The sequence below is a fragment of the Cinclus cinclus genome, chromosome 5 (genome assembly GCF_963662255.1).
Source record: "Cinclus cinclus chromosome 5, bCinCin1.1, whole genome shotgun sequence".
NCBI lineage: Eukaryota > Metazoa > Chordata > Aves > Passeriformes > Cinclidae > Cinclus > Cinclus cinclus.
The window spans coordinates 59,452,806-59,468,888 of NC_085050.1; the positions used below are offsets into that span (position 1 = coordinate 59,452,806).

Sequence of the window (16,083 nt, forward strand, 5' to 3'; positions counted from 1 at the left end):
GAAGGTAGGGGACTAACTACATTCTGCTTGGAAATATTTAAATATTTTTAAATTGTACTTTTTCAAAATAAAGTTTTTGAAATTACTGATATTAATGCAGATTTATTTGGGGTTTTATCATTTAATAAGGAAATGGCGGCATGCTGATTTCCTTGAAATAAGTCAAAAGCCATATATTTAGTTTGGTTATTTTGTCAATCTTAGTTCATGGTTTTGTGTTTGGATTTTTTTCAATGCCCCAGCATTTATTAAGCAGGCCAATTCAGTAACAGTTTATGCTTTGTGGAAATTACTTTGCTGTGCATTATTCAAATATTGCACTGGTGTGAGTTTCATTTTTTCAAATGCCATTCATCAATACAGCTTTAAAAGGTAGGCTCTGCTTCAAACATCACCTTAATACAGCATCTTTTTACTACAGCAGAAGCATATCTTGCCCTACCTAATACATTTTGAGAATAGTTCCATCCTGAAGGTTTGAACATTTTTATTGACATTGACCTTTTGGATTTGAAGATTTCTTCTGGTCTCTGCCAGATACCTAATCACCTTGGAATATTTTATCAAAATGATGCAGATAATTTTTGTAGCAAGGGATAAAAAAATAAAGGCACATCTCTTTCTTCCCTTCTTCCCTCATCATATCACAGCAACAAAGCCTTCTCTTGGCAGCTTTTTGCTTTGTGTGCTGCAGATCAGGAGAAATATTGCTGCTGTGTTCAATATCCTAGGATATTTATATGGTTTTGGCATGTGTTGGAGGGGAATCCTGCTCTATCATACTAAAGAAACATGGAAGTGTGTGGTGATTGTGCCTGTGTTGGGTGATGTGGGACTGCTGGTGAATGTGTCCTCCACGTTTGCTTAAGGCAAAGGGTAATGTTGGTAAAGAGGCCTTAGAGCCATGCTTTGAACATGGAGATGAAAATGAGTGTCTGCTTCTTGCACTATATTGAGTGCCAAAAATGGATCTGGCTAAGGCAGAGTCTCAAATGAATTGCATCTCAGTGCAGGTGAGCACAAGAAGAGTTCCTTGGAGGTCATACAGCTTTTGATTCCCTGGTTTGATGGATTGGTTTCCTTGCTACCTGCACTTTGCCTGAGAAATGCAGAGTAATCTAAAAACCTATATGTTGGTATTTCTGGCAAGGAAGAAGTATTTATGTGCAGCTTAACTGAGTCCACACAGTTTTGTTGTCAGGAGTGTGATATCTGTGTAATGCTGTATGTGTTAGAGGTGTCCATGCAGTCGTGGGAATCCAGCCTGTCTTCACATAATATATGTGCTTTATATATATGTGCTTTTATAGTATATGGCAGACTTCTAAGGGTTACTGGTTTATATTCTATATAACCCCTCGTTGTAAGAGCTGTACATTTTTACTTTGTGCTTCATGCTGACTTAGCACCACACTAAAATGGCAAATTGGATTATTGTCACTGTATGTACAGAAACAATATGTAGCTTTCTTATTTGCCTTTTTTTTTTTTTTTGTGAAAACTGCTAAGTCAACCTTCATTCTGCTTTGCCTTGAACCCAGGAAATTGCCCATTCAGCACCGTAGTTATGCTTCCAAATAAACCAGCAGTAATTTTCAGATGCTGATAGAGACTTTTGTTTCTATTTACAAAGTATTTCAGAAACAGAAAGTAGTATGTGGTATGTAAATGAGTCACATTGTAAATGAGTCTTTCTTGTAAATGAATCAAGCCTATTATGCAAGTGAAAGTGCTGAGGTAAAGCAGTACATAGTTTCTCATGGTTTGTTTCACATTTTATATTGCTCTGTTAAGACTGGTACCTTTCATGGATGTAATTTGTATATGTGTGAAATCTAGAAGGAAAATGTTTTATAAGCACAGCATAGATTTAGCTGTTGTACTTAGCAACAGAATGAATTTTACGTGTATGTAACTATACAGTATTTTTTAGTATTTTTTTTAATCTCCTGTTTCCTTGACCTACACTCTGATACCACTGCACTTGCACAAAAATGTCATGGTAGGGTACCACAGGTAGTTATTTCCTGATTTTTATAATTGTTCACCCATTTTTATAGATGAACAAGTTTGGGTTTTTTTATTAATCTAGCTACCAGACAGCACATATATCCAAGATGAAAAAATAAGGCTGCCAGTTAGTTTTACAAACTTTTTTTTGCAGACTTGCTGAAAAACAGCAGCCGCAAGCAGAATTCAGTCCTGTAGTAATACTTGGATTGTACTCCATTAATAATATGAGCTGAATAGAAAACAGTGTGCTCTCTCTGTCTTACTGCAGCAGCTCCTAAAATATTCCAATGTTAACAAGTGCAAAAGAAATTGTCTCCAAGATGGTAGTTAGTTAAAAGGGGGATTTCTAAGGAAATAACTTAATATTTTTATCCAGGACATTGTATGTTGCTGCTTTAAAACATCCTGTGTTGCAACACACCATGGCTTTTACAACTTCAGAAACCTCAGGTCTCAAAGTAAAATTGGTGATAACAAGTAGTTCCAAGGAGCAGGATCTCAGAGTTTGCATGCTTTTGGCTGGCCGTTTTGTTCCAGGTTTTGGGAAAGTATATGGAACTTAATCCATTACTTAAATTCCATCAGCACTTGGGGGCATATTTCAGTGTCTCTCTTGTATTCAAGAGATACCATCTGTACTTCAGTACATCTTAATTTTGCTGCTCTTGTGACATATGCTTAGACACAGTCTGTTTAATTTATCCACAGATAAAATTGAGTTGTAAATTAAATAGGAGGATTTGAATTTGAGGGAGTTTTCTTTTAAAAGAAGCAGCAAAGCTGCTCGGAGTTATCAGAAGGGGCAGCTTGTGCTGTTTGGGTGGCTGGCCTGATGTTAAATTAGCAGAAGCCATAGATAATTCAGTATTACCCTTCTCATGGTCTGTGACTGTTGTTATCCTTTATGCTTCTTGGAATGCATTCCTTGTGGCAATGCCTTGTGTCTTGTTTCCTCTCTGCTTCTTGTATTCCTTGTTTTTTTCCATTTTTTTTCTTTTGTTTTCTTTTTCTTCCTTTACTATTTCTTCCTTTTTCTCTCTAGGAGCAGCAGCTGACATGGATCTCTTCCTTCTGTTGCCTTTTCCTTCCAGTAGATTTCATTTTCATATCCTTCCTACCTTACCAAAAGACATCCGTCTTTCTCAGTCTATTCCTGACCTTCCCACTGCACTAATCATTAGGGAATGCCTACCTGCTTCCCTTCTTCCAACTTCCTTCTCTGATCCAATACCTGCTAATTTATTGGTAAGTACACCAGGTGAAGAGAGAATTCACTTCCCCCCTTTTTTTTTTTTTTCAAGCGTCAACCTTCCAGGTTTGTGCTCTTCTACCATCTGCAGGTTAATACGCAGCTGTGGGATTCTGGTTTGCAGTCAGACACTGATGAAAATACAGAGTATTTTCAGCCAAGTACTTGTCTGATGAAGCACCACACAAAACACACTTCTGTGATGCTATCTGTTAGGAATGTAACTTAGATTTTTTTTTTCTTTCCCAGTAATAGCACTTGTATATTGAGAACTTCACAAACGAGCTCTCCTGTGCATTTCAACAGTATTTCCTTTTCTGTAGGGGAGATGCATTCCATGTCTGGGAACCTAAAGACTGAATCATGTTGCTCCCCATAAAAACTGGCAGTCTGACCAAGCCAGAGTTAATTTTACTGACCCAGGGTGCTGAAACATGCAGATTTATGTTTGGTGATAGTGCTTATGTACTAAGACAGGAAAATTTTTAAACCCTTAGGTTTTTGAGCTTCCTCCATGGACACCCCACACTCATCCCAATTTTCAGAGAAATTAATACATGTCAATAGAGGTGATAAAACCAACCTAATAATAAAAACTTGTCATTGCTCCTGTTGCACAGAGCTGTATGTTTTTAAAAAGGCTCAAGACATTTTTCTGCAGTGGGTGTTTTCACAGTAGCAAGCTTTTAGATAGAGCCAGCTGCAACATGTCTTTTTCATATGTCTTTGATAATTCACAGATATTTATGTTCAGAAAGTGTTTGTTTTTGTTTTATTTTAGAGCCCATCCTTAGACCTTGATCTGAAGGGTGCTTGTGGGTGTATTTAACTTAGGGTTTTGTCAATATTCCCATATATGTCAATCCTGACAAGTTTCCTCCTGGTGAAAAGCTAAGCATGTGCACATGTTGGCTTTTTCTCATTTCTTTGTCCTTTTAGGTGCATGTTATTCAGTCTTTCATAGAAAAAAAAAAAAACGGGGGAGGGAGAAGGGAAAAAACTGCTGTGAAAGCCCTGTGCAAGGGAAAGGATAATGGGCTTACATGAATGTATTTGTTCCATAACTACTCTGTATCTTCCCTGAAATTCCCTTTGAGGAACTGTAGCACTGTTCTCTTCTTCTATTTAACTCCTCTTATTTTAAGGCTGGTTTTGTATGCTAACCAATGATACTTGAGTATTAAAAGTGTCAGTATTTGTTAGTAATGTTGTAAAAAGATCAAAATAAAATTTGAACTCACACCCACCAGTTTAGCACAGACAAGTGTACTGTCTTGGACAGGTGCATTTTTCTCTTAGTTTATTAACAGATGTGTAACTCATCAGACATATTTTTGAAGTAGGTATATAAATTTAATGTATATTATTAAGGTCTGTATATTACCTTACTGCAAAGGGCATTATGTCACTCAGTGCAGCATTGCTCCATATTTATTTATATTTCTAAACCTGTCTGCAATGATACACAGGCTTCTAAACATTTTCTTTGCTTTCTCATGGTTTTCATTACTCATTTTGGGTGGTATGCTTAACACTCAGTTTAGAATTCAAAAAAATGGGCTTTATTCATGAAAGCCACCTTATTTTCCCCTGTCAGTTTTGTTGAAGAATTTCCTCTGTATAGTTATAGTAACAAGGGGAGAACATTACTTTTTCTTGGTTTAGGATTTCTACAGAAGGCTAAATTGATTTTTGTTTAGTTCGGGGTTTGAAGGTGTTTTTCTGTCAGCATGGGAAGGGGATTGGTAGTTGGTTTTATTTTTCTTGGATTTCTCAGTTGTTCACATTTCCTAACCAGTTGTGTTATTTTTGAAATAAAAAATGTCCTCCCAAACAGGACATTAATTTCTTTCCTTTTGTAAAGAATAAGAATGTTAGGATGTTTGTGATCAATACTTACAGAAAAGAAATTGCAAATACGTTGCTGTGGTTTTTTTTAAATACTGACACATTTTTTGTTTGTTTTTCCCTTTTTTTTTCCTTCAGATTATAAATTTAGACTCTAATTTAGTCATTGGCATGACTGTATATCAGCCAGGCCATTCTTGGGAATTAAAAAAAAATGAACTATTTTCAGCAAAAAAACATTATGGAATCATTGATGTATGATATTTTGAATACTTTAGTGCATAGGATGTTATTGCATAAACACTTTTATGTAAATATTTCAAGCTGTTCTACTTCTCAGGAGAAATCAGGGAATAAATATCAGGTCCATGTGAACAGAAAGTGTTGAAGCAATATTTACTTAGAGAAAGTACACTATTATTTCAGTTTCTTCTTTAATGACTTGTTTTTGAACATGCCTTTTTCACAGCCCCCACATGAACACAGAAATTAAGATATTTGCAAAGCATTCATATTTTTCTTCTTCTTGCACATCCACTAATTATGCACTGATTCACTGGGTTTGTAGTGTTGAGTATTTTTTCAGAGTGCAGCTGAGCCTCTATTTTCATATGAAGAAGTGAGGCAATTCTGCAGGCAGCTGCAGAAACCTGGTGTGTTTGCTTATTTTCTACAGTGGTTCATTTCTGTTCAGAGGTAACCTCCTGGCTGCTGAATAATTGTGTTCAGTGTCGGATTTGATGATGGGTGTTTGTCCTTGGTGTTTCCACTTGGGGATGTGCTTAAAGCAGCAGAATGTCTTAGGCATACCTGCTAATCTGTCATCCCCTCTGACTGTCCTACAGGCAGCACGAAGCACCATTTGAAGGCAAACTAATAAGTCAAGAAGTGATGCTGAAGCGCCAGGAAGAAGAAATGATGCAACTGCAAGCTAGGATGGCTCTGAGGCAGTCCCGGCCTAACCTCTACCCAGGGGATGCAATTAGATCCTCAATGCTTGACATCACCAGAGACCCACTGAGGGAAATAGCCCTGGAAACAGCCATGACACAAAGAAAACTGAGGGTAATGCCCTGAACTCAGGTGAACTCTTGTTTTCATAGAAACAGAGCTGTGTCTTGACTGAAACTCTTGTATGTGGGATTCATAAACCAGGTCCTGTAATAAACAGTCATCAGCAGATCAAATACCAGGTGTGTGCTGCTGGCCTACTTTCACAGGGTAAAACTTCTGAGATTTTGTGGCATTAGTGGCTACAGAGCCTGAAGTGGCATCAAGCGATGCTAAAACAGACAGCAAGGCTCAACAATTGCATCAATTAAACAGTATAGTATCCTGACAAAGCTGAGGCATAGGTTTTCTCATCTATTCTGTGGTGTTTTCAGCCACTTCATTTGCATTTCTCTTTGTGGAATATGGATGTGCCCCACCAGCATCAGAGGTTATTAAATGAACAAGTTGAGAAGGTAAAGAGAGAGAGGATTCCTTTGGCTCATAAGTTCTCTCGAATCCCTGTACAAATCCCCCTTGCTTTCCCAACTGTCTTGGTATGTGAATGAAATACAGAATTATATACAAAGAGGGAGACAGAGGTATATAGGTAAACAGTGTCTGATGTGTAGAATAGATGATAGTTTGATGCCCTCTGCTGCTACTTTCCATGAACTGGATATTTTTAATTTTTTTTTTTTTTTAAGTAAGGATGGGAAAACTTGAAACAATACTCAGGAACTTGCTGACCTAATACAGGGTAATAATTCCTGTATCTGTCTCCAGTCTGTCACATTAACATGAGTTAGTTCATGTAGGCTTTAACTAACCAGGTTGGTTCCCCTCTCTGTCCCCCAACCCTTAAGAGTTTTTGTGAAGATGTTCTGCATATAGTACAGAGTAGGTAGCAGGCGACTGCCAAATTTTAGCCTTTGGGCCCTCTTTTGCATTTGCAGGGCAGGAGTTAACTGTGCCCCGGCCTGTTGTTCTGGCAACAGTGTTCATTCATACTCTTCTGTAATTTGCAGAATTTCTTTGGCCCAGAGTTTGTGAAAATGACAATTGAGCCATTCATCTCCTTGGATTTACCGAAGTCTATCTTGGTAAGAAAGGGGCTGTTCAGCCATCTGTGGGCAGGGGAAGTATGTTAAACCAACAAATGTGTTTTTATCACAAGTGTGAATATTGAGAGATTTCATTTCACAAAATGCAGACTAAGAAAGGCAAGAGTGATGACACCAGGAGAAAAATAAATGTGATGCTTCTGAGTGGGCAGAAGCTGGAGTTGACCTGTGATACCAAAACAATATGTAAAGATGTCTTTGATATGGTTGTTGCCCATATTGGCTTGGTGGAGCATCACTTCTTTGGATTGGCTACTTTAAGAGGTAAGAATAACTGCTAAAATATTTCTTGCCCTTATTCAGTATTCCCTTTAAGAGATATTGTGCTTATTAAGTCATTGGTAGTCAGTGGAGAACTTCACTGTTCAATGCCCAACTTCAGAGTTATAAATCTGGTCTTTATCCTCCGTCTGGTGCAAATATTTGGTTTTCATGCTTTTACCCTTCTGTTTAATGTTTATGGCAGACAATGAATTTTTCTTTGTGGATCCTGACATAAAGCTAAGCAAAGTAGCTCCAGAAGGATGGAAAGAAGAACCAAAGAAGAAGAACAAGCCTCCTGTCAACTTCATTCTGTTTTTTCGCATAAAATTTTTTGTGGATGATATCAGTCTCATACAGTGAGTGTATGAAATTTTTTATAGCCCCTTAAACCCTAAATTTATGGACAGAATTTGAGTATTAATCAGTACTGGAGTACCAAAGGTGGTGTGGGTTTTTTCATGGTTTGTTTTATATTCCTGTTCTAGGCACACACTGACCTGTCACCAGTATTACCTGCAGTTGCGGAAGGACATCCTAGAAGACAGGATGCACTGTGATGATGAGACAGCCTTGTTATTAGCATCCCTAGCTCTCCAAGCTGAGTATGGAGATTACCAGGCAGAGGTACATCATCAATTTCACCTTTGATCTTGTTGAGCTGTGATCTTGCTGCTTCATTAAAGACTGGACTGTGATCTGCCACACGTGCTCTGCGGCTCTGGTCCACACTGGAAGCTCAGTTGATATGCTCTTGGCAGGTTTTGCTGTGAGCAGGTGTTCCTAATGTCTAACACAGTTAGTTGTGGAATTCAGTGCAAATTCTGGGTGTAAAAACAGCTTTTTCTTTTAGAGGGAGTCAGTCTTGAATATGGAGAAACTGATATGAAATTAATCTGTGGGTCAAGATGGAGATTGTGATTCCCTCCCCTTACGCAGAATCTTCTGATCCTCTGAGTTATAATATACAGTTGTTTGTAAAAATGAATGTTTGTACTTCAGTTGTGCCCATAGGGCAGTATATGGAGGTGCCATCACAAAAGTGTTTTGTGTTGCAGGTGCACGGCTTGTCCTATTTCAGACTAGAACACTATGTCCCAGCAAGAGTGATGGAGAAGCTGGATCTGTCCTACATCAAGGAAGAGCTGCCAAAACTGCACAGCACTTACGTGGGTGCCTCTGAAAAAGAGACAGAGTTAGAATTTCTGAAGGTAAGTGGGCAGCATTTGGCTTCCTTCATCTGTGGCTTAAGAATTCCCTTGTTGGAATATGACTGCATGGACTTCAAGTGAAAGCACAGTAAAACAACTCAGGCTCTGAATAACACTGAAAGGAAGAAACCTGAAAAGATTTTGTCCAAAAGACACATCATAACAAGGCAAAAGAAATCGTAACAGATGGGAAGTTCTCTCACTTTTTTCCAATCAGTAGTCTTAGCTCAAACTAGCTAAAAGCAACTGCTGATCCTGTGTTTGCTCTAAAGGAAGCTGTGTTTATGAGGCAGCACACCCTGTATTTCCCATGTCTTTTGTGCTTTCTGTAGAGGGGAAAAAAGACCATAATTACAAAATAAATTGTTGCAGCTAATGCTGTGTGTGATGCTTGATATGAAACAGGCCAGAAGCATTGCCAAGGAGAATTTTTAGTGCGGGTTCTATGTAAGATGATAGGAAAGCCATTATCCACAGATATATTTGGATTATTCTGAAAGGTCCCCTTGAGAAATCTAATTATAGTGTTTACTTGTGGGTTAATAATCAGGTTCTCCCTTGATCAAAATGAACTTAGGTAGCAAAGAATTGCTGTTGAAACACCAAATAACCATTACACTGTAATGTTCCACAGCCACACTACAGTTCCACCATCTCTGAGTACGTGATCAAAGAGGCACTCAGCTGACTTTGTCTATTCCAAGTCTGTTGCTTGTTTTACAGAAGCGTTCTTGTAACTTAGCCACAGAGAGCAAAGTAGGGGACATGATCCTAGCTAAGAGCTAGCCTGGCTAGGGGTGTGGTGGGGAGAGCAGTTAGATTCCCTTGTTTGATTCGTTCCATCAGTCCCTTACACCAGTACTGGAGAGTCAAGAGGGGTGAATAACTGGGAGTGCAGAGTGAAACTGCATGTGATACCTTAATATGATCACAGAATTGCAGTGTTAATTTAATTCTGCTTTTAGAAAATATGTGAAGAACAAGTGCATGTGTCTAGTTACAGTTCCTTGCTAACAACTGCTTTGTGCAAGTTTGATTTACTCACATGTGTTCTTTGTTTGTGCTTTCACTGTTTGATTTAAATAAACATTGGGTTCATTTATTGTAGTCTGGCAGATCAAGAGGTACTGCCAAGTCTTAAAACCCTCATATGTGAGGGTTAAAAAACCCTGATATGTGTCTGTCATAATAGCTGTAAACTATAAGTAAGTGGAATCACCAGACAGTGAGGATTATTTTTGCTAAAATCCATATATGTATATGCACACATGAAAACATTTATAGAGAGATATATAATATTCATATAGTGGTATGAAAACTTGTAGTGACCTTAATTTCATACTCACAGAAGTTTCATTGCATTGATCTGTGCAGTTGTGTCAGAGGCTCACAGAATATGGGGTTCACCTTCATCACGTGCTGCCTGAGAAGAGATCCCAAACAGGAATCCTTCTAGGAGTGTGCTGCAAAGGAGTCGTCATTTTTGAAGTTCACAATGGTGCCCGTACACCTGTACTGCGTTTCCCATGGAGAGAGACAAAGAAAATATCCTTTAGTGTAAGTTGGTCTCTTTTCCCTCTGTGTCTACACATCTGTATTTATGTCTCCAGGTACTGTGAGTTTTCTGTTGGTTCTTATTGCAAATTAAGCTGCTGTTTTACAGCACAGTCTGACTGTGCTTTGTGTGATTGCTGTATTATGGGATAAAAATGGGAGTTTTCATGTTTTAAAAGTTTTAATTTTTTCCTCAGCTTGTGTGGACAAGCATAGGAAAGAAACACCAGACTGAGAATCCTGCGTTAGAGGACTGGGCTCGGTATAATTAATTAGGAGATACACCTATGTTGCTTTTAAGTTATATTTCCAAGAGTAGTTAAGTTAAATGATAAAAGATAACAGGCTGGCACTTGATCTGGACAGCACCAGTCAAGTTGAGTGAGTACACCATAATCTGGTGATCATGTGTTGGTTTTTAATGAGGCATTGAGCTTCAAATGCTTACCTTTATATAGGTATTGGAAAGAGCACTTATAATTCTGTCTGATAACTTATTGAAAAGCTACAGACTATTTCATCTGTGAGGTGGTTTTAACTAGAAAGGATAAAATGAAGTTTAAAAATTACTAAAAAGATAAATTCAAAACCTAGAACATTAATTGAGAGATTTGGTAATTGGATCAGCATTTAGTTATTTTTCTCTTAAATGGCAGCATCCCTTGTGGCTTCCTCAGGGGCCTTTGAAAACCCTATCCTGCAAAATGTAATAGTTCTGGTTGTCATTACTCAGCACTAACAGTAACAGAGACGGATTAAATAATAATAAAGCACCTTCTCATCTAGCTCAGGAGTAGCTTTAAAGAGCTGCTTTATGAATCTCACATTACCTTTGACTCCTATTTTAATAGAAATCTCTCCCATCAGTACATTTTGCTTCAGGAAAGTCTGAATGCTGTAACTGTGCACAAATACAGAATCCTTTGCTGGCTAAAAGAAATAATTTGTCTTCGACTTTTTTTCTTTCTCCATTGTGTAGAAGAAGAAAATTACTTTGCAGAACACATCAGATGGCATCAAGCATGCCTTTCAGACTGACAATAGTAAGACATGCCAGTACCTTTTGCATCTCTGCTCTTCTCAGCATAAGTTCCAGCTACAGATGAGAACCAGGCAGAGCAACCAAGACACTCAGGACATTGGTAAGGACTGTGATGCTGATAGTTTTTATTAGCAATCTGTATGTATTTTTGTAAATAGAAAAACTGAAATGTAACTTCAGTAGTTCTGCTGAGTGCTATGTATCTGTAGATCTACATGTGGAGGGTTTCTACTATGAAGAGACTCTACTAGCTAAGCTTTAGATTTTGCTTAAGGGTTGGGAAAGGAGTTGGGAGAACAAGAAAAGCTGACACACAGCAGCTCCTCTAAACTACAAGGAATCTAAGAACAGGTCACTAATAGTACTTCCCTCTTTGATTAAAGGCTTTTGCCTTTTCTTTCAGAAATCTTGAAGGTATTTCAATAACGGGACTTTTACCTTTTGCCTAATGTGGAAGGGATTGGTTTGATAATGTGGAATTGATGGTGTGATCATGGAAGTGCAATAAAATAGGGAGCATTCCATGATGCTCCATCTCTAAACTGTGGGTAGAGCTGTCTTTATTCCACTTAAGGTTGGGTAGAATAATCTTAACAGGTTGGGACCTGGTAAAGGACAACATAGATACTAATCTGTTTCCTTCATAATTCCTATTTCCTTCATAATTTGTGTGAATAATAGAAAATGTAAGGACATTATTTTAATATAGAAAATATTAATTGGACAATGTAGTCGTTGAAAAAAAAGCCCATCTGTACTAATTCCTTCTCTGTGTGGAGCAGAGCTCACTTGGCTGGCTGGCCTTCAGTGGGGTCTGGACGTGCTGTTTTGGTCAGTCTGCCTGCGCACGCTTTCTTTGTTCCCTGTTATCTGTCTGCATTCCAGCTGCTGTTAATCCAGACTTCCACTAGTGTAGCTGGGATGAAGTTTGACCCCATTGCTGTGAATACTGTGATCTCTAATTATAAAAAAGAGAAGGGGTAAGAGTGGGAGAAGGCATGTGGCAACTCTCCAGCCTTTTTTCTATTCTGTTGGACTGAGCCAACTTCAGGCAAATAGATAAGACCAAGTGACTTAAAGACTTTGTACCATTCTCTGATTTAGAGTTTGCTTATCCTGAATTGCAGAGAAAAGCAATACAGGGAAGGCTTTCTTGGCTAGGCAAACTTGGTTGCTCTTAACTGGTGGAGTATGTGTTCTGCTGTGGGAGTCTGGAAGACAATAGTTTGCTTCTGTGCAATGCTGATCACTTGGAAATCAGGGACCCAGATTTCACCACTTACTTGTAACCAGAAGCAAACAAATCAGCATTATGGTTAACTCCAGCACACTGATTATTCAAAGTAAAAACAATAAAAACAAAAAATTGCTGTTGTCATAACTTCAGTAAATCTAAATCAAACTTTTAATGTGTCAGTAAAAATTGGTAGTTGGAAGCACTCAGCAAAATAGTACGGAAAAGGACATATATAGCAGTAAAGACAAGGGCATTCTGGATTCCAGAAAGGGCATATGAGAAAAGAAAAAAAAAAAAAAAGAAAGAAAAATTAAATGAGGATTAAGTCAACCTTACAGATCATGAGTTTTGAGCACATGAGAATTTTCAGTTATGGGATTGACAGAAGGTTTGAAAAGCCTAATGCCTGTATGATATAATTAATGATGGGAAAGTATCCATCTGAAATCCATAGAAATTCTGTTTGGTGTTCTCAGAGGGTAAATACATGTCAAGAGAAGAGATCTCAGCATATTTTATTAGAGTACTCTTCCCCATGGTGGGATCACAGAAAGTACAGGTGTCACTGATGCCTTCTGCCAGTCAGGAAATTGGGATTTGTGGATTTCTGGTCTGATTGGACAAAATCATTCTTCTGTTGCTTATGTAGTCTGATGGCTGTGGCCAGAAGAGGTGTTGGGTGTGGATAAGGTAGTGGTAGTTGTCTACTAATTCACCTGATGGAAGGACAGAAAAACATACCTCCAACTAAAACAACTAAATCTTCATCTATGTGTCTGTTACAGAGGCAGTTTGAGTTACTGTGGCAGTTAATGCCTGCCTGAGGTATTGGAGGCAGTAAAGTCTTTTGGAGTGGCAGGACTGAGGCTGCACTTGTCAAATACACTCTTTTCTAAATGCCACAGTATTTACCTTTAAGCCTGTTGGGTGCAGTGTACCAAAAAGTAGAATTTTCCCTTTGAGTTATAGTGCAGCTTCCTAAAGCAGCTTGTTTCCTTCATGCGTGTAGGGTTAAAAAAACCCACTGGTTAACCTTAAATCAGAAATATATATGCAGTTGAGGATTGCTTTTCCTGAGACTTCCCTGTGAACTGTTAAGTTTATGAGGGGTTCAGGTGGCCTGATTTCCTTTAAAGCCTCTAACCAGCCAACCAGTTGCCTCAGCTTAACAAGTTCCTGTGTGAGAACCAAACCACAGGAACTTACCTGCTGGCCTTAGGAGGCAGTTAGGGTAATAGAAAGGAGCCCTACTCAGCTTTGCTCTGAATTAAGAGGGGTTTAGGCTAAGATTATCATGAGTTTGCTTTCAGCTAAGAACATTCACCCAGACAGTTCCCACAACTCAGCTGACAGTAATTACAGTCCAAGACCTGTTTCTCCATGCTGCTTAAGGAAATCCTTGCTAATGAGTCAAAAAGTCTGGTAAACTCCAGTCAGCACTTTCTGTTTTGTGCTAGGATGTTTGTGACAGGGGAGGTCCTTAAGGGTGCCTGAGTGGACTGGTGCTCTGTAAATGGGCAGAGATGCTGCCAAGCCCTCATGGCCTTGCAGCTGTACTGTAAATATGGACAGGCTTATACAAAGAAAACAAAGGGATGGATGGATGGATGGATGGATGGATGGATGGATGGATGGATGGATGGATGGATGGATGGATGGATGTTTGGTAGCATTTGATAGTGTGGAGATAGGGGACCCCTATTTGTTCAAATCCTGGAAAAGGCTTTTATGAGCAGATTAAAGGAAGTGTAGTCTTCCAGGTCACTTGGCTTAAGGATATTATTTGTTTTGTAGAAGATGATGTGCCTATGTATAAAGGCACATCAACCTGACAGGGAATATGAGTCTTCATGCTAATAAGAAGATAAATATTCTGTGGTTTTGGACTTTGGGTTACTGTAGTGTCATGAGCTCCAAACTTTGCTTCCTGAGCAAACTATGTGGTGGGTGTTTATATATCTCTGATGATGGTATATACTGCTAAGCATCTTGAGAAAATATATTTTGTGTTAGTTGGTTGTTTAAAAAGCATGCTTTACACAAGGTGGTCACTCTAGCTCTACTGGATAACTTCAGTTGTTTGGGTTTTGTTGGTTTGCTTTTTTTTTTAATTTCCACAGAAAGGGCTTCATTTAGGAGCCTGAACCTTCACGCAGACTCTGTCAAAGGCTTCAACATGGGCCGAGCCATCAGCACTGGCAGCCTGGCTAGCAGCACTCTGAACAGACTCGCTGTTCGACCCCTGTCTGTCCAAGCAGAGATCCTGAAGAGACTGTCCTGCTCTGAGCTCTCGCTCTTCCAGCCACTTCCTGGCTCTGCAAGGGACAAGAACGAGAAGAGCCCATGGGAGGAAAGACCCAGAGTAATGAGCAAGTCATTTCACGATCTGAGTCAGAGTCACGTGTCTGTTTACCCCCCAAAGAAAAATGTTATTACTGCTTTGGACTCTTCCCCCAAAAAAATAGAAGATATAATGGGAAGGGTCTTTCAGCAAATGCCAAAATTTGATACTGGATCAGCAACGGGAGCACTAAAACTGAGCAAGTAAGAGTCTCTCTGACCACCCTGCAGTATCTTTGTGTACAGTCAATGTACATTTTGCATCAGTTTTGATTTATTATTCATGCCATTATTTTATTACATTGATCCTTCCCTCTCCCAACTTCCTCTTCCCTCTGTCTGGTTCCCCTTCTCTCCTTCTCCCCTTTAAGTTCAAAATCTCATGCAGGTTTAAGTAGAAGCCCTGAAAGAAAGAAAAATGAATCAGACTCATCATCCATTGAAGATACCGGTCAAGCCTATGTTGTAGGTCAGCATGCAAAAAATAATATTACTGTGTTTACTAACTAACCTCTAAAATGCTTTGGGGGTAATGCTTTGATATATTTATTAACTGATGATAATATTCTGATTTGAAAGGGGAGCAGAATATCACATGTTCAAGCAATCCGGGCCATTATTGCAGTAAATCCAAAAACAATCTTCCTTTGGTCAGCACCAGTCTGTGCGCAGGGGTGTAAAGTAGAAGCTGTAGCAGAAAGCAGCTTCCAGGTTGTCACTTCAGGGTGCCATTTGGTTGTATGGATCTTTTAATAATTTGCTAGTCTTCACAATCTGTTTGTGAAGGCTGAACTTTTTTAGTGTTTTCTGTGGAAAGGATGTAGGGAGTGTTTTTTTGGCAAGTGACTGTTCAGCATCAGCTGTGTATTGGCCACTGCCTCTGAGTAGTAACTCCACACTTTGAGGTTTTTTCCTTTTGTTTTTGTTTTTTTTGTTGTTTTTTTTTTTTTGTTTTGGTTTTTTTTGTTCAGATACAATAAAATTTAGTTAAATTTTTTTGCAGTACACTGGGTGTTTCACAAAAACACTTCTGTAGTGAGGTAAGCCAGATGCACTTACTCCATTTTCTTGGCAAGGATTGGAATGCACACAAGTAGTCTTACTATTAACTAAAAGGGAGAATTCACATTAAAAACAAAAACATTCAGAGCAGCTAAATAGACTTAAACTAACGCTGGATTATTAAACATGAATTTTTAATATCTGCATGTTAC

The 16,083-nt window shown here is 38.7% G+C and overlaps 1 protein-coding gene across 1 annotated transcript in view; it reads left to right on the plus strand.

Moving 5' to 3' along the window:
* Positions 1-16,083, plus strand: part of PTPN13 (protein tyrosine phosphatase non-receptor type 13) — an 85,985-nt gene that overhangs the window by 41,050 nt on the left and 28,852 nt on the right. Inside the window, exons 10-19 of the mRNA XM_062493658.1 lie at positions 5,956-6,175; positions 7,129-7,203; positions 7,314-7,488; positions 7,691-7,844; positions 7,974-8,112; positions 8,544-8,696; positions 10,071-10,253; positions 11,230-11,392; positions 14,650-15,073; positions 15,241-15,338. Coding sequence (XP_062349642.1) covers positions 5,956-6,175; positions 7,129-7,203; positions 7,314-7,488; positions 7,691-7,844; positions 7,974-8,112; positions 8,544-8,696; positions 10,071-10,253; positions 11,230-11,392; positions 14,650-15,073; positions 15,241-15,338 — 1,784 coding nt within the window. The remainder of the gene's footprint in view (positions 1-5,955; positions 6,176-7,128; positions 7,204-7,313; positions 7,489-7,690; positions 7,845-7,973; positions 8,113-8,543; positions 8,697-10,070; positions 10,254-11,229; positions 11,393-14,649; positions 15,074-15,240; positions 15,339-16,083) is intronic.